Genomic DNA, 27054 nt, shown 5'->3' with positions numbered 1-27054 from the left:
GACCAAGGACTTCTGAATATGTCCTGAAAGAGGTCAATCAAGCAGAAACTTTGTACCCCATGAGAGAAGTGCCCGGAGGAAAATATGTACATGTTCCATGGTCCCGACAGGATATTGTGTCCTTTACCAATGATTTCCCAAAGTTAAGAGAGAAGCCTGTTGAGTGGTATAGGCAGGTCGAGAGATTCGTCAAGGTTCAGAAGTGCCTCCTGAAGGACCTAGATGGGTTCTTCGACATTGTAGTTCCTGTAGATCTATGGACAGAATGTAAAATTGCAGTTGATTGGCCTAGTGAGGAGTATGAAAGAGACTCAAGAACAGGAGCTCCCTCTCCGAATGTAATGAGGCAGTATGACAAGGTAATACAATACTTGAAAGGGAAAGTGCCAGCCAAAGAAACTGATTGGACCCGTATAGATAGAACTATCCAAAATCGTGATGAAACTGTTCATTCCTATTATGAGCGACTGTTGCAGGTGTTCAAGACCTACAGTGGAATCGATAATATTGAAATGAAGGATATGACCCATTTCATTTATCGATTCGTGTTGGGATTGAGACCTGAGATCTCCCAGTGGATTAGGGATAACAAAATCTGTTGGCAGGGTAAACCGGTAGACGGGGTCCTGAAGTACGCTAAGTACTGTGAAGACGAGATGGAGAACAAGCGGAAGGCCTTAAAAGAAAAGGTTATGTGGGCTCAAGTGAAATTGCCGGAACAACAAGAAAAGCAGTTAAGTAAATTGAACAATAATACCCCAAACACAGGTGCTGGAGGAGGAGGGAAGCCTAGAGTTAAAATGAGTCGCGAAGAGGCTATGAAGAAATTTCCCTGCCACTGGTGCGGTCAGATAGGGCACTGGAGAGACGAATGTCCGAATTTACAGACTGGTAATACCCCAAATAATGATTTAAATCCACAGGTGCAGAAAGAGGGGCCCCGAAAGACCTAGCAACAGGTAAAGCAGAGTCAGTTGCCTCGTGCACCTAGGCCTAATTATAAGAACAAAAATCAGCAGAATGAGACAGCAGAGGTGTGGGAAGGAAGGGAGGATAGAAATGCAGCAACCTCGCAATTCCTGTTGAATGATACATTCCTCTGTGATGAACCTTACTGACGGGGCCTGAGGGGGTAGGACGAGGAGTGCGTACTTGGCGCTTCCTTGCCGGTAGACCAGACTGGACCATACATTGAAGGAAAGGTTGAAGGAAATGATGTCACCTTTCTATTGGACACTAGTGCTACCCTTTCTACTGTGAGAACAGCAGACGTTCCAAACCTACCCCTCTCGGGAGAAGCAATCCAAGTAGTGGGCGTGTCAAACCAGATAATTAGTACCCCAGTAACTGAACCAATGGAGATTTCCATAGGGAATTTTAAAGAAATGCACAGATTTGTCGTCTGTGATTCCAGTCCTGTAAACTTATTGGGACGTGATTTGTTGTGCAAAATGAACTGTACCATCTTTTGCACTCCAAAGGGCGTTGAAATTCAGACCCCAGACGAAGATGGATTGTACAAATTAATGTTATTAAGGCCTGATTCCGAAATTAAGAAATTAACAATACAAGATTTACCTGAATAGCTCCAACAGACAGTGATACCAGAGGCGTGGGATTTCACTGGAAAAGATGTAGGACTAATGGCAAATGTAGACCCGATTCAAATAGCCATAAAGCCAAATGCTGTTTACCCGAATACCAGGCAGTATAAAATGAGTGTAGAAGTGAAAGCTGGAGTTGCCATTGAAATAAAAAGATTGCTAGAAGCCAACATCATACAGGAAGTGATGAGCAGTCCTTGTAATTCACCCATAATTGGGATAAAAAAGCCTAGTGGGAAGTACAGGGTAGTGCAGGACCTGCGCAAGGTGAACACTATTGTTGTCCCTTGTTGTCCTATTGTGCCAAACCCTGCAGTGATTTTGTACCAAATTCCATGGAATGCTGGATGGTTTACCGTCATTGACTTGTGTCACGCATTCTTTTCCATCCCATTGCATCCAGACAGCAAATTTCTTTTCTTATTTGAATTTGACAGTCACGTCTACGTCTGGAATTGTGTCCCTCAGGGGTACACAGAGAGTCCTTCCATTTTTAATCAGATTTTGAAAAGATGCCTTGAATCATTAGTCTTACCTGGAGAATCGGTTTTGGTCCAGTACATAGACGACCTTTTGGTGGCGTCTGAAAGTCGGAACGACTGTGTTACTGATACCATTGCATTATTGAATCACTTAGGCAAAGGAGGACATAAAGTATCACCAGACAAGTTACAATTCTGTAAAAATTCTGTGAAATATCTGGGGCACCAGATAGAACAAGCATTTACAATGCAATAGTTTCCCCTTTTGAAAAGTTTGAGCTATTGGCATTGTAAATGACAATATTTGTATTTATGTGTTGATTTTGAAAACAGATAAATAAATGGCATTGTCATTTACAATGCCAATAGTTTAATCTCTGGCAAATGCCACACAAAAACACACAGACCCACACACAACACACAGACCCACACACACCAACAGAGCCCCCTACACACACACACACAGAGCCACACACACAAAGCCACACCCAGAGCCACACCCACACACCCAGAGCCACACACAAACACCCAGAGCCACACACACACTCAGGAGAGCAAGCACAGCGAGGGGGCAGAGAAGCAAGCACAGCGAGGGTGCAGGGAAGCAAGCACAGCGAGGTGGCAGGGGAGCAAGCACAGCCAGGTGGCAGGGGAGCAAGCACAGCCAGGTGGCAGGGGAGCAAGCACAGCCAGGTGGCAGGGGAGCAAGCACAGCCAGGTGGCAGGGGAGCAAGCACAGCCAGGGGAAGGGGAACCAGGGGGCGGGGGAGCAAGCACAGCCAGGGGGCAGGGAAGCAAGCACAGGCAGGGAAGCAAGCACAGCCAGGGGGCAGGGAAGCAAGCACAGCCAGGGGGCAGGGAAGCAAGCACAGCAATGTTTCCAGTGCTTGGCTATTCTGAACTAAACATTGGTATCCGGCCTGCCACTCAAATGAAAACAACTCCCAGAATACCTTCTAAGAGTATTGGTACCCAGGAACCTGCACTAGCCTAACTGACTTGATAAAGTAACAGTGGCCAAGTGGTCTCACTAGTGGTGTGACACCTTGAGCCAGTTTGGACCTTTTATACAATCGCACTTTTGACTCTGGGAATAGTGAGTCGTTGACTTGTGACTGCAGTATGCGGCTACAGATCCCTACGCACATCGCAACAGCTGGTAAACGTCAGACTGTATAGTGCTACATATTGTGTGTGGGAAGAGGGGGGTGCACACTGGTTCCAAAATGCTTGGGCATATCTTCAGCCCTTGGATCACTCGCCCTCAGCCGGGGGTGGGGGGCTGGGGGGCGGAGGACCTGGTTAGTTCTTCTGCTTCGATCACAAGACCAACAATGTGTGCATGAGCGTTGCATTGTGCTGACCGACAGTCGCAGGCACTGTGGTACGTCGTTCTGCCCAGTCCAGAGAGTATTGTCGTAACTCCACCGCTTAGCGGGGGCATGCTCTCTGAACGCCACCAACGCTATCAAGGACTAATTTTTAATCAGCGTGCTTACATCGGATCCATCAAATTGTGAAACGCTCCGAGTAGATCTCCAGACCACTCTTACAGCATGTTCCGACCCCCCTCAGAAAGGCCACTGTCGCAATGTGATAGAGACGAGGGCTCTAGCTAGGCTCGAAGGAGCTTTGTCCAGTGTCCTCAACCTCTTCAAATGGGCATGAACTGCCGCGGGCTCTACACTTCTCAAAGAGGCGCCGCTTGCGTGTTCCCCTGCAGAGCTCGGCTCTCCCATACTTGGGGGCGGGGGCGAGGGCAGAGCACAACAGCTAGATCAACAAAATGGCAGCAGCCGGAGCTGGACGGAGTCATGTTCCGGAGCCAGGCGCGTCCCCCACGGACAGAATGCGCCTTTAGGTAAAGCAAAGAGCCTAGGAAGACCCGCTCCCTGGTCCTGTGGTACGGCTCGCGCGCCCTGACGTCTCTGTTTACCAGCGAACACCGAGTAGAAAATGGCAGCTCCTTTTGAGTGAGGCCAGTTGCCGTGACACACCAGAGGCTCGTAGATGCCCATCATCACCCTGTCCACCAGGCGGAAGAGGCCACAGCTGGCAAAACCTGAAGGGAGCGCAGCTTCTTGTACGTAACTGTCTCCTCGGATCGTTTTAAGAACTGGACTATTGCCACCAGATCGCAAGCAGGAGCCTCCCCTCTTTTGGCACGGGGTGTCTGTCTGGGCTCACGGACAGTAGGAGGGGGGACGGGCACACGGACAGCGGGAGGGGGGGACGGGCACACGGACAGCGAAAGGGGGGGGACGGGCACACGGACAGCTGGAGGGGGGGACGGGCACACGGACAGCGGGAGGGGGGACGGGCTCACGGACAGCGGGAGGGGGGACGGGCACATGGACAGCGGGAGGGGGGACACGGACAATGAAACCAACATGCCGATACGAAAAAAAAAAAAAAACACCGCCGCATGACCCTGAAAATGGGCGGGATGAGTACAAATCGCCGGAACGCCCACGAATCTGCTCCGGCAATGACGGACAGATCTCTCTTCCAATGGCTAGCCTCCATTTATGGAGCTAGCCAATGGAAGAGAAGGCGGGACAAAGCTAGTACTGTTCTAACATTAGATTTCGCCTGCTCGAACGCTGCTGCGCAGCGGACGCCAGGCGAAACCTAAAACTAGTACACATTAGAAAAAGCGCTAAGCAGTATGAAAAACACATTATTGCATTTAAAAAAGACTAACTGTGAATAGATCTTGCTTTATATAGTGTGTATCTGCTTTGCATAGTAAACAACTAATGGCAGAACCTCCCTTAAAGGCACTAGTACTATCCATACCACAATGTCCAAAAGGGTGTTCCGTGAGATCAAAGTGAGGAGTACCCCAATCAGGACAGGGGCATGCGTGCCGTGCACTTCCCAGCTGCAGGAGCATTAACCCTTACCCGCTGAGTTATTTTATGCTATGTGTTTGCAACCTTGCCGACGGGGTTTGAAAATGTTACCAACAGGTCTCTCTCTGAAGCTCTCTATTTCTAATTGACACCCTCCCCCCCCCAACTCAACCACCTACTTAATAGATCTTGCACACGAATATGAAGTCTGTGACCACAAATTCTGCACAGATCTGCATAAACGATCATAAAAACAGAAGGCAAATTTGAGGCAACAAGTGGATATAAAAGATTCTTTCAATGGAGGCATACCAAAGTAAGCACGGTTAAAAGGGTATTCCTGCAGGTTACATACCAACGTTCAACCGAATATGCGAATTTATCTACGGCCTTTAAAGTAAAACCAAACAATCTCTACATTCTTTCACAATAAAAAACAAATGTTACTTCCATGCTCAAGAGGTGGAACAATGTTACCCGCACGGGCGTTATTGAAACGTGTTCCCAAGAGGAGCCCATTTTAGGTATTTTGATGCATTATGGACCTAGCTCCAAGAAGGAGCAGCGGATAGCTACTTAGTGAACGTATATCGCAACAGAAGCGCGCCAAATAGGAGCTGTGTGCACAGAATAGCATGGTGTGTGTGTGTCGTGAGATCAGCCTGCACACTCCAGCATGCAACAGCGATGAGCATGTAATTGTCACAGAAGAATGCACACTGCTGTTTTTGAAAGGACATACATTTACAATTTCAGGCAAAACAAGATACTGACTTCATTTTTGGTGATTTTTCAACCTCGTGGTCCTGATGTCTAAATTCAGCAGATTGGTCCCTAACCCGCAGTTATGACATATTTTATATGTTCCCCAACAAATCAACTGAAAAGCAGACTCGTTATGGGGAAAGCAAGCCGGGGATCTGTCGTGGCTAGAGTAACATATAGTACATCGCTGGCACCTTGTATTCGGAGGGGACCATGGGAATGCGTTAACAGTGTCACGTTTTTAGAGACACCAGTGCTGTTGTCAAGACATCATATGCCAGGTTATTGCGTTATGCAGTCCCGTCAATATTTGTGTTCCAAGAAACGTCCTTGTGATAAGTATTTCATGTAGTGCCAACATGCCACCCGAAGACCTACGCAGCGCTCAAGGCAACACAGTGCTGTAAAACCCAACAGAAAGATCGATTCAGAAAAGGGGGTGGTGATGGACAGAGTATCTGAATCAAACAGAACACTCATACCCAGTCAAGAGATCAGGGCTTGATCCATCGCCGTTTTTTAGCTCACTGCACCATCCCAGCTCAGAACCTGGCTATATGCAAATTAGTCTGTCCCTGGCCAAGTGCATCATGGGAACAGAGCAGACCAAACTACCAAGCCAATTCTTATACTGGGAGGGAAACAAGCTTCCGGGGACCGGTTTCTGGCATCACAGCCGTCTTCGGCCCGGCTTGCTTGAATCCTGATGGTGCAATGAGCAAGGGACTCACATCTGAGTATACCCTTCCACGCTTATGGTGGACAAAACGATTCAGAAAAGGGGGTGGTGATGGACAGAGTATCTGAATCAAACAGAACACTCATACCCAGTCAAGAGATCAGGGCTTGATCCATCACCGTTTTTTAGCTCACTGCACCATCCCAGCTCAGAACCTGGCTATATGCAAATTAGTCTGTCCCTGACCCAGTGCATCATGGGAACAGAGCAGACCAAACTACCAAGCCAATTCTTATACTGGGAGGGAAACAAGCTTCCGGGGACCGGTTTCTGGCATCACAGCCGTCTTCGGCCCGGCTTGCTTGAATCCTGATGGTGCAATGAGCAAGGGACTCACATCTGAGTATACCCTTCCACTCTTATGGTGGACAAAACGATTCAGAAAAGGGGTTGGTGATGGACAGAGTATCTGAATCAAACAGAACACTCATACCCTGTCAAGAGATCAGGGCTTGATCCATCACCGTTTTTTAGCTCACTGCACCATCCCAGCTCAGAACCTGGCTATATGCAAATTAGTCTGTCCCTGGCCCAGTGATGGATCAAGCCCTGATCTTTGGACTGGGTAAGAGTGGTCTGCTTAATTCAGACACTCTGTTCATCACCACCCCCTTTTCTGAATCGTTTTTGGCCACTATCGGTGTGGCAGGGTATACTCAGACATGAGTCCCTTTCTCACTGCTCCATCAGGATTCAAGCAAGCCGGGCCGAAGACGGCTGAAATGCCAGAAACCGGTCCCCGGTAGCTTATCTCCTTTCTGATGACGAATTGGCTTGGTAGTTTAGTCTGCCCTGTTCCCATGATGCACTGGGCCAGGGACAGACTGATTTGCATATAGCCAGGTTCTGAGCTGGGATGGGGCAGTGAGATAAATAACAGTGATGGATCAAGCCCTGATCTTTGGACTGGGTAAGAGTGGTCTGCTTAATTCAGACACTCTGTTCATCACCACCCCCTTTTCTGAATCCAACAGAAAGATCAGCGTATGTAAACAGCAGCTCACTGTGTGCTGAAAAGTAAACTGTCACCTTCAGTACTGCGCTACCATGCAAAGTAACAATACCACTGGTAACAATGTCACATATAGAGCCTCCGAATCGAAAATACGTCTTGAGTGACATGGAGTAACTGTAGTTATGCCAATGTTTTTATCAACGTTGGAAGGGTGATTTTAATCAACCTAGGAAGGTTGAAAGCCCGAGGCAGTTCTTCAGGCAACACAAATCTCAGGACTAGGCGATCGTCCCTCTGAGGTATGTTAAGAATTACAACCTCAAGTGCATTCTCGCCGTGGGACTCCACCAGCGCTTACAGGCATTTTATGACGCTGCTAAATCCGAAGCAAAGATTAAGAGACAGGAAATGAGAATCGCTCGTTACCCTTTAATCCTTGGCTGCCCGGGGGCTTCCGGCTGCATGGGTCACCCTCCGATATTCGACGCCCCAGGTTAATTCTCTCATTCTGGTGATTAGTATGTGGAGCGATCCCTGCAGACACTGCGCAGCCATAACTGGGACTCCATACTCGGTGCGCGAGCCTGCCTGCTGTCAACACAGTGCAACCCTGGCGAACCGGACTCCGTGGGGTCCTAAAGCCGGCGCCTTCCTACCCAGCCAGCCCTTGGGGGTCTGAAACTTTCCCACGCTCGGGCGTAGCTAGCAACAGTGCAGCAGGCACAATGGCACCTAGGGCCACGGGTGTCAGGGGCCCAATATACCCCAATCAGCTGCTGGTGTTCTCTTCTTACTATGAAACTAGGAGACAGTGAGATGGGGGCGGGTACTTTTCTTGCTTGGATTAGGGCCCGGCTCACCCTTGCTACGCGTAACACCGCTAACCACGGCCAGCTTCCATTCTACCGGTGTTTCTGAACTCTTCTTGGCCAATAATTGTTTTAATTATGCGGTTAACAATGTGGTAACTCAGCGACCCGATGAACTGCTGCAGAGAACATTTTATTTGTTTTATGGTTTCAAGCGCGCAGCTATCATTAGTTGGCAGTGGCACCAGTGCTTTAAATGGGTGGACGGGTACACGGACAGCGGGAGGGGGGACAGGCTCACGGACAGCGGGAGGGGGGACGGGCACACGGATAGCGGGAGGGGGGACAGGCACACGGACAATGAAACCAACATGCCGCCGATACGAAAAATAACAAGCACCTATGGACAGCGGGAGGGGGGCGGACACGGACAGCGGGAGGGGGGCGGGAAAGGCACGGACAGCGGGAGGGGGGGCGGGAACGGCACACGGTCAGCGGGAGGGGGGGGCAGGAACGGCACACGGTCAGCGGGAGGGGGCGGGAACGGGCACTCACCTGGACTTCCTCCGGCGGCCGTGGTCGGCATGGAATGACGAAAACAAACCCATAAAAAAAAAAAATACGGAACTCCGCCCACCGCTGCGATGACGACATCGCAGAGGCAGAGAGGGAAGAAATCTCGGGAACGCCCACGAATCTGGTCCGCCATGACGGGCAGATCTCTGTTCCAATGGCTAGCCTCCATTTATGGAGCTAGCCAATGGAACAGAGGGGCGGATTCCAACACACTCTTTTCTAACATTGGATTTCGCCTGCGCGAAAAGCTGCGCAGAGCGCAGCCTTCGGCGAGGCGAAACCTAAAAAGGTATCCGGAAAGTTACTTCAGAAAGAATTAGGATCATTCGAGACATGGAATTGCCACATACTCAGAAAGAAGTCAAAATGTTTCTAGGAGTGGTGGGATACTGTAGACAGTGGATTGTGGGATTTGCAGTCCTAGCAAAACCATTATTAAAAATGACCAAGAAAGGAGCTAAAGATCCAGTTGAGTGGGATGATGAAAGCATGACATCCTGGATAAAGTTACGAAATTGCCTGTGCTCAGCTCCTGCATTAGGAATGCCTGACTATTCCAAAGATTTTGCTTTGTTTTGTGACACACAAGACAATTATGCACTTTCAGTCCTGACTCAGATCCATGGCATGACCAGACGTCCGGTAGCATATTTTTCAGCCACCTTAGATCCAGTGGCTGCTGGATTGCCTGGATGTCTGAAGGCAGTAGCTGCAACTTGCACGAGTCTTGAACAGAGTGAGTCCATTGTCATGGGACATCCGGTAACTGTGTATGTCCCACACACTGTTGTAATCTTACTGACCAGAACGAAAACCCAGTACCTCACACCTAGTCGGCTGACTAAGTATGAAAGAATCCTGGTGGGTGCAGCAAATGTAACGATTGCCCGGTGTAACATACTGAATCCAGCTACCTTGTTACCTAATACACAGGGTGCAGAAGTTGAGGGAGAGATCGAGCATAACTGCATTGATCTGACTGAATTCAGCAATAAACCACGCCCAGACATTAAGGAAACAGCATTGCCAATAGAAGATCTTGAATATTTTGTAGATGGGTCATGCTTAAGACATGAGGATGGAGGTCTAAGTGCTGCCTATGCTGTGGTCACTCTAGAAAAGACAATAGAGGCATCCTACCTAATTGGAGTAAAATCTGCACAAGTAGCCGAATTGGTTGCATTGGCGAGAGCCTGTAAAAACGGCAAAAACAAAAGAGTAACCATATACACCGACAGCCAGTATGGTTACAGGGTTGTGCATGACTTCGGCCAATTATGGCTGCAAAGAGAATTCATGACTTCCTCGGGTACCCCTATCAGAAATGGAAAAGTGGTACAGAACCTACTGGAAGCAATTCAGTTACCAAAATAATTGGCAGTGATCAAGTGTGCTGCTCACAAATCTGGCAATGACAATGTGACAGCTGGTAATTGATATGCTGACCAAATAGCCCAATATTGTGCCCGAAACAAAATGTCATTGAACATCAAATTGGGGGGAGTCGGAAACAGCTGCCAACTTATGGTGTTTGAGGATGTATCAACTTGGGAGGAACTGAAAGGGTTGCAACAGGCTGCAGAACAAGAAGAAAAAGAAAGATGGGAGAAAGATGGTTGTCAACCAAGGGATAGAGATGGTATCATTGTCTGTAATAAGGGTATGCCTGTGGTGCCAGACAGTATGATCGCTTCCATGGCCAGATTAATACATGGAGACTCACACATAGGGAGAGATGCGATGGTCCGTGTTTTCAAACAGATGTGGTACAATTCGAAATTCAGGAACATTGCAGAGGCGCTCTGCCAGAGGTGCTTAACTTGTCAGCAGTTTAATCCTGGGAAGAAAACAGTAGTGTTACCAAGTACAATTGGAAAGGCAGAAGGTTCTCTTATCAGACTACAGGCTGACTTTATTCAGTTACCCATGTGTAGAGGATATAGGTATGTATTGGTCATAGTCTGTTGTTTTCAAGATGGGTGGAAGCTTACCCAGCCAAGAAAAATGATGCTATCACGGTAGCTAAGTTGTTACTAAGGGAACTGATACCTAGGTTCGGTTTCCCGGTCACAATTGAATCGGACAGAGGTGGGCATTTTGCCAATGACGTATTGACTCAGCTCTATGAAGCATTCAAAATTGCCCAAAGACTGCATTGTGCATACCATCCGGAGGCTTCTGGAGTAGTTGAACAGGTGAATGGCACTATAAAGTCAAGGCTGGCAAAAATGTGTAACTCTACTGGATTGAATTGGATAGACGCTTTACCCCTTGTCCTAATGGGACTGAGAAGCATTCCAGACCGAAAGACAGGCCTGAGTCCCCATGAGATACTAATGGGAAGAGTGATGCGGCAGGCATGGGTTCCTGGACACAAACTGCTAAGTATTACTGATGATTTAGTACTAGAATACTGCAAGCAGCTCGGTGACCAAGTGCGTTCTATCTCTCACCAGATTGGGGAGGACGCCGTCGCCAGGCCAACAACTCCAGTCCATAATCTGAGACCAGGCGATTGGGTTGCGTTAAAGAAACACACCCGGAAGAGTTGCCTTAGACCGAAGTGGGGAAAGCCTAGACAAGTGATCCTTGTCACGACAACTGCAGTAAAGTGTGCAGGCGTGCCAAAGTGGATACATGCCAGCCATACCAAGAGAGTGACGGAAGAAGAAGTAACTGAGGCTGAAGGTTGTGCAGCTGAAGGGTCGCCAGACGATGGTCCTGAACTAGCTGATGACGAACAACCGAGCACCAGTCAAGACAAATGGATCCCAGCAGACGATCTGATTCTTGATCCAATAAGAACCAGAAAATACTCTTACCTAGATAGAGAGTGGGATAGTGAGGACGAGACAGGAATAGACGGAAATAATCAGGTTATCGAAATCCATGTCAATCCTGATGAAGAGAGGGGTCAGATAGGGACAGAACAAGTTATTGACACTCCTCCAAAAACTCCTGAGACTGAAAAGGGACAGTTAAAAATTAGAGCTGAAGTTCATGCGGAAGAAAATCAAGGGTTCGAAGTGCATGAACAGGAACAGATAGAAATAGACGAACGTGTTCAGGAGACCGAATTTGAGACAAACGAAAGTCAAAGTCAGCATACACCTGAACCAGGCCAGCTTAGAAACCAGGCGGAAGAAACTGAAGACCTGGAACTAGTCAGACAGGAAGGGACGAAGATACTGTTGAAACAAATGTGCCACAACTGAATGAAAATAAAAGAGCACGTGAAGAGAGCCATATCACAGTGCCAATTAAAAGACTCAAAAGAAAGAAAAGTGTACCCAAGTACATAAAAAGACTGAAACTAAGATTGAAAACTGTAGAGGGAAAAACTAGAAGACCGGAAAAAGGCTGCCAGTGAAAAAGAGAGAGCTGGGGTCCAACCTAAAAGAAGGAGTAGCAGAATAAAAAGACAAAACGAAAACTATCGAGGTCCCGAATGGACTTACTTAGTGCTTGAAGAATTTGAAGACCTCGAAATAAGTGACGAAAGTGACGGAGAATTGGTCACTGATCAGGGTTCCGAAGAAGAAGACCCAACCTGAAGGTTAAACCTGCGTAAGCTACCTGTGTAAAGTTACAAAGAGGGGTTGGAAAACTTCTTTTAAGCCACAATGTCTGATTCAAATGTGAATGGAAGACCTAGACAGAATTGCTGTAAAACATGCTGTAAAATAGGCTTATGTAGTGTAGCAATAGTATTGATAATATGGATAGGACTAACAGTCTTAATACCTTTCATGATAAGCAAAGACTCTAACCTGTACCCTACTGAACAAATAACAAAGGACTTAGAAATTCTGCAAACAGAAGAGACACCACGAAGTGTAGAAAAAGACGTGAGAAAACATTTAGCCTGAAACAAACTAAACCGGACTTAGATGCATCAGATGAGGGAGGACTACATTATCACAGAATCAAAAACAGGACACACTTAAATGTATTCGCCAATCTTTTAGTTCACTGTGTAGAAGCCATGGAAATAGAAGACTTATGTCTGTATGAAGCTACCCACTTCTGTAGCTGAAGGTGTGACCTATCACCATTTACCCCTAACCTATGTAATTTCCTGTAGTATTTTAGCAAGCTTATTTTACAGAAGCACCCTACAGTATTACTATTCAAACTCTGACGTAATTTTTTCAGAACTTCCTATTCGGGGAAACCTGAATATTGTACATACCAAGAGCAATGTGACTCGTTATATGGGAGAATACTTTCTGACTATAGGTGACATAGATTTAGGTGAAGCACACATAAATAATTTAACCTGTTCATTACATGAACAAGAGAAAATGTTTTTGAAAATGGCAGAGAAAAGAAGGGACAGTTTCCAAAGAAAGGCAAATGATAAAAGACAGAGAACTCCTAAATGTGCAGAAAACATGGAAACCACCTCAAATGGTGAAGCTAATCCTGCACTGTTACTGGATTTCGAAAGAAAGGGGAAACTGTGTCTTCACAGAGAAAAGACTAGCTATTATAACAATGTATTCATCGGTTCCAGTGAATGCGAACACAATTATAAGGTAATTGGAGGTTGGGGTTTCAAAAATGGATCAGAACCTGTGTTTCCCGGAATTTATTATATATGTGGAAACAAGGCTTATTTCAAATGTTATGTTATGTTATAAAACATTTTATTACGCGCTCTGCTACTACAGAGTGTCCTGGCGCGATATGTAGGCACTAAACTGACCCAATCCAAAAAGAAAGAAACAGAGAACTAAATACTGAGGTTAAAAAGATGGGTTTTTAGCCCTTTCTTAAATCCTGCCAATGTAGTTGATGATCTCAGAGAGAGCGGCAAGGCATTCCAGGCCCGTGCTGTTTGGACAGAAATTGACTGACCACCCAGTCTCGCATATCTGACTTTAGGCATAGACATCAGACGGAGATTGGCCGATCGAAGAGCACGGTGAGGCGTGTAAAAGGAAAACCTCTTGTGCAAGTATTGTGGGCCTTGCTGGTGCAGGGCCCGAAAGGCCAGAACCAATGATTTAAACATAATGCGATGTGCCACTGGGAGCCAGTGGAGCTCTCGAAGATGGGCATGTGCACTAGTTCTTTGTGGAAGATGGAACAGAAGTCGCACGGCCGCGTTCTGAATGATCTGCATTCGCTTTATAAGGTATTTAGGGAGACCACTATAGAGAGCATTGGCATAATCGAGCCTTGACAGAATCAGAGCACGCAAAACAGTCTCCTTCGCCTCCCTGTGGGAAGTGGAAGGAATCGCTTGAGTGACTTTAGGGTCGGATCACTGGTATGGAAGCTGCTATTTTGGCATTGTCTTCCCGAAAATATACCATGTGAATGACGCCGCTGGAAGCAATGAAAATACTAATGGTTTAGTACGAAGTAGAAGAGAAAGTGTAGGAGAAATAATATGAGATATATTTAGTGCATTGATACCTGGAGTGGGAGTGGTTCTGAATACACACCGAATTTGCAAATTGTCTACAGTAGTGGATCGGTTATCTACTGACACCGCTGCTGGGTTCCTGCTGGTCAATACTGACATGGTTGCGATCAGATCAATGGTTTTACAGAATAGACTTGCTCTGGACACCTTATTGGCAAAAGAGGGCGGAGTCTGTAGAATGTTGAAAGCGCAACATTGTTGCACGTACATTCCTGATAAAAGTGTTGAAATTAAGAAATATGTGAGAAACATAACTAATTTGGAAAAGGAACTCAAACCACTGGAGGTGGACAGTGCCTGGAAGAGACTAACTGATGGTCTCTCCTCTGTAGGTAGTTGGTTTTCTAACATAGGTAAAAGTCTTGTGAGTAAAATACTGATGCCAATAGCAGGGATTAGTTTAATTGTGCGAATAATAATAATTTGCTGCAAATGTCAAAAATGCAGAAAGAAGTATGCTGTGAATAAGAGAGGAGTGAAAAGGAATGTTGATGAACTTGAATTAGAAGAGCTGAAAAATCAGATTTACAAAAGAGCCAAAGGTTTCCATCCTAATAAGGATGCAGAAAAGAGGATCAATAACAAATCTGTTGAAATTGAGATGAATGAGATGTGAAAGAAAAAGTTGGCATCTGGTTCCATTAATAGTGATGATAGTAAATATCATCAAAGAGGGAATTGATGGAGCAAGGATTCGCACGTTATGCGACTTGCTTGAATTCAAACCCCTCGCCTAACTTTAATATAATAATCAATTTGTTTTGTGTATTAATCTTGCACTTTTACACTACACGCGGGTGTCCCAGAGACGCTTGCCTATGTGTTTATTAATCATAACTACGCTTGCAATCTGACATGGTCGCTGCTTTGCGGGATTCAAGTCTGTGCATGCGTCGGTCATACCCATGTGATGTGACGCACTCGCAGTTCTGGAGGGAACTTGTCGCTCATGCGCAGTATTGCTAATATGGCCGCTTTGTTTCTAACATGCTCTCTGCTTGCTACCGCTGCTCTGTCTCAGCTGTTTATTTCTGCTTAACTCCTAATGCTATAGGTATTATAAAGTAAGGGGTGTAGTGCAGCTATTCATGGTATACAGTGTATTCATTTTTTCTGTGCTTCTAAATTGTTTCCGCTTACTTTTCAGGTAACATTCTCCGGGGGACTGGGAGGAGAGGTACTGCTCCATCTTGGAAGCCCATGTGTCACCAATCACGTGATAGGGGACGAGCGAGGCTCGCAGCAGTGGAACTCAGCCAGCTGGCTGCCGAAGCTAAGATGCTCCTGGGAAAGTGACCCCTGCTCCAGGAGAAAACTTCGACTTGTACCTGAAAATGTTACATTTTATGATAATGTTTGTGTGCCCTATTGTCTTCATATTCGTATGGCAGTGGAACTGGAATGCAAGGGGTGGATCCAAGTAATTGAATATTAATTGTGGGAACACCAAATTCTAGGTGGTGACAATGACCTAACCACTTCTCTTGTCCAATCCGAAATCGGGGATCCTTGCACTTGCAACATTTGTGGGTGGTCTACTGACCCGAAAACCGTATAACTGGCCTAGGTTTAGCTAGAGAAATTGTCCGACTTGTCCGAGTAGCTGACCTGTCACTGACCCTACGAACTCTATAGGTGATTGATACAGAGAACTGCGGAGCACTCTGTCCGTAATTTCCACAAACTTAGTTTAGGGTGGGGAAACCTTTAAGTGCTGGCGAAGCACTTTGCTGGAGATTCGAGAACCCAATCGGGGTTATTGGCGAATTCCTTGCAGAGAGGGCGTAGCGCAGGCGTTGCATCCGAAGCTGCGGGTGTTGGTCGTACCCTTAGATGAGTCCAGTCCTGATCCACATCCTGGGGTGATCCTGTCCTGACTGTCCATGAGCTGTACCTACTCGCCTACTGGCATGCCAAGTCCTTGAGGGTCCTTTACCGCCTTTCCTAACTGACCCGTGGCCAGGGTTAGGCCTCATTCTGTCCTAGGTAAATATAAATATATGTGGGTGTTCGTCCATTTGAATCTTTCTCTCCTATTTTCCTAATAAAGCAAATCTTGCCTGTGAATTACCTAGGACACTTGAACTCTCATGAAGTATTTTACTAGCATGTTCCTTATTTTTCCCCTACTCTTACTTAAATGCTGAATTGTTTACATATTTAGTATGTTCCACTGTTACCTTTCCTATAGAAATTGCATTTATTCTGAAGCACTTGTTTCCCAAAATTCCTTAGTACATTCCAATTAGCATTTAGTAGTATGTTCCTTTGTTCTCACCTATCCTTTAGTAATGCAAATATAAATCTGTTAGATTAATTCAGTGTGTTCCCTTTTCCCTCTCCTTTATATTTTCTAATGATAGATGATCCTTACATTAGTTCATAGCTATACCATTTTTCTAATCTTGGTCATAGATGTTTTGATCTGTGTGAATTTTATTCTCATGGCATACTAGATAAAGGTTTTTAAAACTTCTTGCGTTTGTGGTTATTACAAGGTATAGACAAAATATAAATGTATATGGTGTTGGTGTTACCTGCCTGAAAAAACTTAATTATAGCTCCTGATTCATCGTGGTCATAGGTACTGGTTTCTCGAGGATTGGTAAGTCAGGTACCCGTGAAATATATGGAAAGTAAGAACCCCGAATTATTGATAGCGCTGTGAAGGTTACCTGATTTATGGTAAAATTATAGATGGGCCCAGTAACGTATATATATTGGTAAATAAGGATCGGGTGACCTGCGCGCTCTATCAGTATTACCCTGACCTGCTTCCAAACCCTGGGCACGACCACTGCACTCAGGGACCCATTGATCACCTGTTCCAAAGGGTGTATGATGGTCGGTAAAAAAAATTCAAATTGGTCAGGTTTCAAGGGATCAGCAGGGGAGCCTGACTTAACCTTGGAACAAAGTGTCAGTACAGCTTTTTGAGTAATAGGCGGAAAGGAATATATGATGTCAGACCGCAGACAAACATCCCGCATACCATCATACCGCAAATTTGATCCCGCAAGTACTATTAGTCCGCAAATAAAGAGAACGAATACTTTTAAAACGAATATGCCTTTAACACGCATGCCTTTACAACGAAAAGGCATGCATATTAAAGGTATACTCGTTATTAAAGTAGTTAAGGTAAGTAGGAGTACCCTACCCGACCCTACACTACCCTGTAATGTAGTACCCCTGCACCACCCACCCTTGACACACAGTCCTTTTTCTACATTTACACAACCCAGCACGACCCCCCAACACTACCATAAAGCACTTTACTTCCCTACACATACACTACAACACTACCTTAATACACTACCCCCAACATGACCCTACACAAACACTACAATACTACCCTAAACCACAACACCCCAGCATGACCCTACACTACACAAACACTACAACACTACCCTAAACCCTAAAACACTACACCCCAGCATGACCCTACACTACACAAACACTACAACACTACCCTAAACTCTAAAACACTACCCCTACATGACCCTACACTACACAAACAGTACAACACTACAACACTACCCCTGCATGACCCTACACTACACAAACACTACAACACTATCCTAAACCCTAAAAAAACTACCCCCAGCATGACCCTACACTACACAAACACTACAACACTACCCTAAACCACTACCCCTGCATGACCCTACACTACACAAACACTACATTCCAATTAGCATTTAGTAGTATGTTCCTTTGTTCTCACCTATCCTTTAGTAATGCAAATATAAATCTGTTAGATTAATTCAGTGTGTTCCCTTTTCCCTCTCCTTTATATTTTCTAATGATAGATGATCCTTACATTAGTTCATAGCTATACCATTTTTCTAATCTTGGTCATAGATGTTTTGATCTGTGTGAATTTTATTCTCATGGCATACTAGATAAAGGTTTTTAAAACTTCTTGCGTTTGTGGTTATTACAAGGTATAGACAAAATATAAATGTATATGGTGTTGGTGTTACCTGCCTGAAAAAACTTAATTATAGCTCCTGATTCATCGTGGTCATAGGTACTGGTTTCTCGAGGATTGGTAAGTCAGGTACCCGTGAAATATATGGAAAGTAAGAACCCCGAATTATTGATAGCGCTGTGAAGGTTACCCGATTTATGGTAAAATTATAGATGGGCCCAGTAACGTATATATATTGGTAAATAAGGATCGGGTGACCTGCGCGCTCTATCAGTATTACCCTGACCTGCTTCCAAACCCTGGGCACGACCACTGCACTCAGGGACCCATTGATCACCTGTTCCAAAGGGTGTATGATGGTCGGTAAAAAAAATTCAAATTGGTCAGGTTTCAAGGGATCAGCAGGGGAGCCTGACTTAACCTTGGAACAAAGTGTCAGTACAGCTTTTTGAGTAATAGGCGGAAAGGAATATATGATGTCAGACCGCAGACAAACATCCCGCATACCATCATACCGCAAATTTGATCCCGCAAGTACTATTAGTCCGCAAATAAAGAGAACGAATACTTTTAAAACGAATATGCCTTTAACACGCATGCCTTTACAACGAAAAGGCATGCATATTAAAGGTATACTCGTTATTAAAGTAGTTAAGGTAAGTAGGAGTACCCTACCCGACCCTACACTACCCTGTAATGTAGTACCCCTGCACCACCCACCCTTGACACACAGTCCTTTTTCTACATTTACACAACCCAGCACGACCCCCCAACACTACCATAAAGCACTTTACTTCCCTACACATACACTACAACACTACCTTAATACACTACCCCCAACATGACCCTACACAAACACTACAATACTACCCTAAACCACAACACCCCAGCATGACCCTACACTACACAAACACTACAACACTACCCTAAACCCTAAAACACTACACCCCAGCATGACCCTAAACCCAACACTACCCTAAACCCAAAACACTACCCCCAGCATGACCTTACACTACACAAACACTACAACACTACCCTAAACCCTAAAACACTACCCACAGCATGACCCTACACTACACAAACACTACAACACTACCCTAACCCCTATAACACTACCCCCAGCACGACCCTACACTAAACATCCACCACAACTCTACACTACACTACACAATAACTACCCCAGCACAACCCCCACCCCTAAAAAATTAACCCAAACCCCATTACCTCTCTCGTCATTGTGGTTTTCAAAACGCAAATGCATTTACCATACATGCCTTTACAACGTAATTTGTTGTAAAGGCATGCGTGATAAATGCACATGCGTTTTGAAAAAATGCTGGATGATGGTATGCGAGATCAATGTCCTTGCGGGTAAATGGTATGCGGCCTGAAAGTCCGCGGGATAAAAAATGCGGGATAATGGCTGCAAACCGGTATGGTTGATTGGGTCCCTTGGAGGAGGAGGACTGGCGTGATGTCCTGGGGTCCCCTATGAGCTCACCATGTCCTTCAAACTGCGATTAATACAAACGTTTTACCTCTAGGCAGCCAATCTTTCCCTCCGCGCACCTTTGACCCGATTCCGCCTGCCCACTGTCGAAAGCCACTCCGGCTGACTTCTTTCATATGGTATGGTCCTGTGCGAGAATACAGTTATACTGGACCGTAGAGACTAAAGACCTTTGCTGAGGCGGGCAGTACCCCTTTCCTCCCTTTTGATCTTCTCTGGGTATTGTAGGGTATGGGTGGCACTAGGGCTGAAATGGCCTTTCTGGGTACGGCCCTCCTTGTTGCACAGGGTGATCTTGCTGTGAAATGGCAGAGTCCCTCCTTCCCTACCCTTGCACAGTGGCGTTGTGGGGTGGATTGGTGAACAGGAACGACTGGTGTTTGAGGTGAGGGGTTGCCACAAAAGCATGATTGTGGGCGGGGGAAGTGGCTGAACTTTTGAACTACTATACTCAAGTTGCCACATTTGGTAGACCAACCACCATTTGTATGCATATGTTCTGGTTGTCATGGTCGCAATATGAACCTGTTATACTATGTACTATATCTGTGCCATGTCTATTGGTGGACACTTCATGGCCGTTAAAACCTAATAAAATTGTTTATACCAAAAAACAGCAAAAAAAAGGTGCGCACAAATGTAAATGCTGGGAGGGAGTAGTGGAGTGCAATGATAGGCCACCTGGGAGACAACAGAGTGGACATGGAAGATGGTTCTGCTTCAGGTTCGGCTGTGGCTTTGTGGGTGGCTCCCCGGACAGTAAGAACAAACCCGGGGGTGCTCTAGCTCGGTTGGGAGGCTTCCCTCTCTCTCGCCCCAATAAGAATTGGTTGGGTTTTGGGACAGGACTGAGACGGTATGGCTGACAGAACGAATGATGGGTGTCCGGTGGCTCACTCCCCCGTCCTTCCCTAGACAATTTGGTTTAAAATGTAAGCCTTCCAGTCACTTTGCGTGCACGCATGACTGCCTCCCTCCTTCCCCCTTGCGCCAGTCCAAGGAAGACATATTGATTGCTCATTTTTTAGGATCCTATGCCAGTTGGGGGGACAATATGTTTCAAATATGTTTTATCTTACTGTTACAGGTTTCGGCTCAGTGATTTTTTCCACTGTGTTTGCTTATCGCAAAATGCTAATAAAGACATTTGAAAAAAATATTATGATTCATCCTTTCAACAGGACCATTCCCACGAGGATAATTTTAGGAGGTAAATCTATGTTTGATACCTGAATACTGAAGACATTTTAACATCTCTCTAGCTTTAAATTGTACACCAATATTAGTTAGCAATGATGCTGGAAATCCTTCTTTAGCAAAAATTTCACATAAAAACGTAATAACTGCCTGAGTGTCTACTTTTTCAACAACCTTCCTCTTCACCCATTAGGAGAACAAATCTACAATACCAATAATAGGCTTGTAGGAATCATCCACCTCGCTCCAATTAAATAAGTCCCAAGGGATCCAAAGCAATTCTATTCCACAGTATATTGGGAGACTTTACAGGGCAAAGAGGTAAATTCAACGTTTTCTGGGATTTATCAAACATCGTGCATTCAATACAATCTGTATCAAAACATTCCATCTCAACATCTATCACAGGCCACCAATACATTTCTTTGGTCATCCTTGTCACGAAACATGTAATGATGACTCCTTGGCTCCAAAGTTGAACTACTTTATTTCTACAAACAGCCGCAACAGAACGCAATAAGGACTTCCTGTCGCTTCGCTCCCTCGCCATTATCTTAACTGTCACTTACTTCTAGAATCTCTACCAAACAAGGTTCAAATTACATCATAGCTTTATTTCAATCTCTAGTATCATAAAGGTACAACATACATAAAAAACATCCTTGCGAAATTATAGTGAATATCACCAGAGATCAGAACATTTTTATGCATTAGTGAGAAATTATCCTAAAAACCACAATCTAGATGAAAATGGTACAAACATTTTTTTTTAATTGCCATTGTATTGGATACAGTTTTGAAATGCAAAATTGAACCACAGAAAGTGCAAGTGCTCGAAGTGTAAGTGCTCATAAAATAGATTATAATAAGAAGGAATAACCAATAGGACAAGAGGGACTTGGCACAGAGCAAAAATCAACATAGGATTTCACACTTTTAATTAGAAGTTAAAATCACAAGTGCAGAAGATTATAATCCAAATACTACCTAAATGACAGTAAGGCACAAAGGCTAATCTATGTAAAACGTCCCCTACTGCGAGATGTGCAAATTAGCATTAAATTGCTAAATAAACATCCTAGATAGGACATACAACCTCACAATTCACAAGTCACAAAAGGGTTAACAAATAAGAGAAAATTAAGGCCATGGGTGAGATTCCTCCCATCATGGTTACACTCTCTTTTTTGAAGAATCTGTACTTAACAATTTCCTAGACTAATGCTGCTTCTGGACATTTACAGCCCCATGTACAAACTGACTTCAGGAATCCAGCTATTGAAAAGAACATCAATCTACTTGTGTCAGTGAGGAGAATTCTAAAAGTCTCAATATATCTGGCAGTGCCCCACTTCCTACAAAGGAGAGCTAACCACTTCCATCTCTGTTGCTGAAATGCTTAGGAGAAAAACAGAATGTGTGTTACCAATTACATAGCCTTTCCCCAGGGAGGACATCGATCCTCCTCAGGTACAGCTCTAGACCACTTACTACAAACCTTCTTAGTCTGGAGAGTTGCGTACCTGAAATGAATGTACAGTTTGCAAGTCAAGGGTGGAGTAATTTCATCTATAGTAGACTTGCAGCATGGCAATGGTTTTACATCCAAAAAATCCATTATCAGAAAACTACTGTTAGGTACAATCTCTTGGGTGACGGTAAATTCCCAATAGACTTCTTTTAGACTGGCTTTCACAATTGAACAAGTCTCTTCTGGAGAAACCGTTAGCCTTACACCAAGATAATCAAAATAGGGCACTGTTGTATGGTTATGTCTCTATCCTCTGTCTTCCCCTGCTCTCTAGTCTGTCTGTGTGGAATGTTGTACATGTCATAGAATGTTGAATGGGTGAACAGATTCAGTTGGTGACTGAAGGCTGAGGTGCGAGGAGGACAGCTCCTAGTGGGGCGTATTTACAGAGATACTTACTGGCATACTTTCTATCCTGGCCTTAACATCTTACCTCTGTAACTACCATCTCTGGGCCCTCATATCATTGTAACCGGCACCCGATCAACTATAGTACTACCAACTAATTACATTATAAAATAAATGACATGACAATATAACAATACAAAGCGCCAACAGAACTGCGAGATTCCAAGCGATCCAGCCGTTGCAAGAGCCGGGTTACAGGGCCCTCTGGGCACACATTAACAGCAACAGGCCGCGGGATGGAACAGAGAAGCAAAAGCTGCATTATGGGACCTGCCGGGCACTTCGAGAAGAGGGGTGGCTGTGGGACTCTGCAGAGCTAACAGCTCAGTGCCAAGGTTTCTTTGTGTTATAAGAGGCACTACTTCTGGCATGTTCATATCCGCCAAATGGCGTGGGCTGATACCATGAAGTATGGACAGCTCTGGGAGCCAATCTCTAAAGCGAGCTAAGCTCATTATCCAATGGTTTACAGGGGTTGTCCATGACGGAGCAGGATTTTACAAAAAGGAAACCTGCTCGTCTTAACACCCCCGTAATACATACTAACAGTGGGCAGTGGAAAATTAACCAACAAATCACATGAACATGGAGAAGCCGCTTTGCGCATGCGTGCACTAATGCGAACTAATGCACGAAAGAATTAGGCCGTATTCCACATTTGCTTTTCGAAAGAAACAAATTATTGCATGGCTACGCCTCATTTCGCATTTTGCATCCTGCTTTTAAATTAATAATAAATATTGCCGCTTTTGCTTTAACCTTCTGGTAAGAAAATATAAACAGGGGATTGTGCAAAGGTGGGTGGTAACCAGTGAAAAGTGTATTTCCATGTAATTAATACATGTGTATATTTCATTCGCCATAGTAAGCCAAATGGGCCTGCAGTTTCTTAAATTGACTGGATAGATGAGGGGCTGGAAAAGCGAGCAAGAATGACTTGATGAAACAGACAGAAGCACTGCCCACTGCAAAAGAACAAATGTCCACGGTTGTTCAGCTCAAAGAACTTTGGGGCAGATTTACGATGCCCTTGCGCCGCAATTGTGTCACTTAATTTGACGCAACGGCGGCGCAAACAGTGCGCCCTATTTACAACGTGACGCATCTAGGAGATGCGTCACGTTGTAAAGCCCTGCGCCATAAGGAGGCGTTCCTGCGCAGGGGGGGGCGTTCCTGCGCAGGAACGCCTCCTGAAAGTGGCTGAGTGAAATCTATGAGATTTCACTCAGTCACTTTCAGGCCAATGCTGCGTCAAAACCCTGCGCCTGCTTGAAGCAGGCGTAGGTCTTGACGCAGCATTGTGAAGATGGGGCACCCCAGAGCCTTGCTGGAGCTGCGTCGCGTTTGCGACGCAACTCCAGCAATGCGCCACCTTTCCGGCACAGATGCGTCAAGCATCTGTGCCGTTTTTGCACCATGGTGCACCGCATTGTAAATGCGGCGCACCATGGATGGCGGAGCTCTGGCGCACTGCGGCGCACGTTAACTGGCGCATCCCTGGGAATGTGCCAGTTAACATAAATCTGCCCCATTGTTCGCTTGCCAAAGGACGAGACTGGAGTTGGGACCCAAGACTTTTTTCTCTGACGTGGCTGAGAAAATTATGTGAAAGTAATGAAATGTAACAAATACTAAATTGTAGAAATTGGTTGAAAATGATGTAATGTGAAAGGATGTAGAAAGATGAGCATGTAGAATTATGAATGAAATCACAGTGGTGTGATACACCACCTCCCACACCCACCAATGAAAAGTCAAATCCTGTGAATTGTTTCAATTAATGTGGGTTGGACATGTAGGTTTTAGGGTATAACTGGGGTGCCTTTGGGGGTGTGGTTTAGGCTTAGCGTGGCTCAGGTTGAGTGCAGAGGAGAGAGATTGGTGATTTCCGTCGATTTGCAGAGAGGCCTGTTCCTGATTTCTGGAAACTTTGTTCCCCGACTCTATTTCAGGGGATGCCCACTATCTCCTTGGCCAGTGGGGTGGTATTTCACAGATCCTTTGGGTTTGCATTATTTTCTGACTCGTACTTTGCATAATTATTTGCAAAGTATTTTTGTCTCTGAAACGTATGTCTCTTCATCTATTCACTCCTTCATATGAATATTGTACATTGATGAGGAGTATGACACTGTTGCATTTTGCTGATTGCTTTTCTCCCGCTTTGTGAGATTCTTTTTTTGCATTGTAACCTGTATGTAATGAGAATTTGAGATAAACTTTATTAATCTTACCGAGAGTCTGTGAATATTTAGCTAGTTAGATAGTTCTATTATTACCATCAACTACTCAACTAATTAGTCCATCGACCGAGAGGAAGGACTGTTGATATATATATATATATATTTAGTTCTGTATTTAGAAATGTTAAACATTAATCTATGAAGGAAACAATTTTCATGTCATTAAAACTTGACCCCCAGCGCAACAGGGATTTAGGAGTTGGGTAAATGTGTATGGGCAATTTAAATGAAATATTAGTGAGTATGATCCCGGATAAATTGTAGAGCTAAAGCATACACAAGCCCCATTATGCATACATGTATGTATCTGTGTGTGATGACATGAGTCTCTTGTCCGACAGCTTAAGCCGTCCCTAAGCGACACCTAAAAAACATGCAGAAGATTGAAACTTTAAGGTCCAGGAGCACAGGGGAGATACAGAAAGATCTCAGCGGATTGTTATTTAAAAAAATAGATTTTAAACCGAAAGGTGGAAATTCAGACAGTCTTTGGTTCAACGTGTTGCGCTAGCTGTCAGGGCAGACAACTCAACACTCCCAAACTGAAACAAACTCACTGTTGGCCAGTCTCAATTGTCCAACTGCCCTTTTTAATTCGACACATTGTAGTGACTGTTCTCCTGGACACAAAGAACAACACTGGCATAGCTCTCAAGCCATCCTTGTTTGAACGGTCCACGCTCACTTCTACCTAGTAAATGTATCGAATAATAGCAGTTCCACTTGTGAAACAACATAATCTTTTTTTTTTTTGTTCACAAAAATGTTTATTGAGAGAGATGAGCAAGCATTACAGACATGTGCATATATCATGCATGGTTCAGGCATCAACTAGAGCAAGTACACAAGTATAACGGTAAGGTAGAAAGTTTAGTAACAACGCAGATAAACATGACAAGTTGAATGACCCTGACAGATCGACAGCTGTATTTTAGGGCATATTCAGACACCCATGCACATACCCAACCAGAGGCAGCAACTTACCAAAGTCCAAAAACTGCTTGATGGAGAGCGGGGAGGGTGAGAAGCGCGAGTAATGCTCTAACTGTTGCGAAATGGCCACGCTCTTCTGCAGCAGTCCTAACAGCTTCATGGTACCGCTGTCTCCTCTGCTCACCTGAAGAGCAGCAGCCAGGTGCTGCTCCCGGGGAGGGCAAATACAGCGATGGTCAAGGGGCTGAATGAACGACACTGGATGGGGCTGGGTGTGCTTTTTTTGTAGTAGCACTAAATCCAAAGGACACTCAGGAGGACAGGAATATCACTGGTACAATTTTTGGTTGGGTGGACAACACCGGATGGCCTTACTCATAACTGAGGAAAATAAAGACACGAACTTCAATTGGCCTTTTGCACTGCCTGCTCTCACTGTCCCAGGTACACCGGCGACCTCCTCAAGTTGGCCACGCCCCCTTGTCACTTCCCTTTGCGCTTCCCCTCTAAAAAGAAACAAGGTCGTGTAGGGATTCAGAAGCCTCGCCTAAGAGCCAGCACCCAGCACGTAGGTCAGACAGAATGGATAGCAGTTTTTTTTATATGAGTTGAACATAGGCATTCGGATCCTCTTTAAAATCTACAAACCATTCTTGAGCTACGAATGTTTGCCTGACCCTATCATGGCTGACACCATGACGTCAATTCAGTATGGTTTCTGTTGTTACAGACGCAATGAGCAATGTCTTTCTTCGATGTCCCGATGTGTGCATTCGGTTTTTCATTAAATATGTAAGAAATGTTCGGATGAAATGCAACGCCTGTATTTTGTTAATCATTCGTGACATAGGCAACCACTAAACAAAAAAAAGCAATCCACGAAGACTCGTAAAATTAATGAAGAAAACAGATTTGAAATGCAAAATACATCTTATTGCTTAAACTGATGTTACATTTTTCCACACGCAACTTATAGAAAGTAAATATTTTATATGAACAATATTACAGATAGGCCTTATTACTTTCGAAATGGCCGCAATCTCCGATTGACTTCATAATTACTTTTTAGCATCACGTTC

General features: G+C 44.9%; 1 protein-coding gene across 1 annotated transcript in view; it reads right to left on the bottom strand.

Moving 5' to 3' along the window:
• PDK3 (pyruvate dehydrogenase kinase 3) overlaps positions 1-26649 on the bottom strand; it is a 1449910-nt gene extending 1423261 nt beyond the window's left edge. Inside the window, exon 1 of the mRNA XM_086934512.1 lies at positions 26027-26649. Coding sequence (XP_086790638.1) covers positions 26027-26135 — 109 coding nt within the window. The 5' untranslated portion in view covers positions 26136-26649. The remainder of the gene's footprint in view (positions 1-26026) is intronic.
• Positions 26650-27054: the final 405 nt, after the last annotated feature.

Source organism: Lissotriton vulgaris, chromosome 8 (assembly GCF_964263255.1).
Source record: "Lissotriton vulgaris chromosome 8, aLisVul1.2, whole genome shotgun sequence".
NCBI classification, from domain to species: Eukaryota; Metazoa; Chordata; class Amphibia; order Caudata; family Salamandridae; genus Lissotriton; species Lissotriton vulgaris.
Note: the sequence above shows the minus strand (reverse complement) of the source record. Positions and strands in the feature narration are given on the sequence as shown.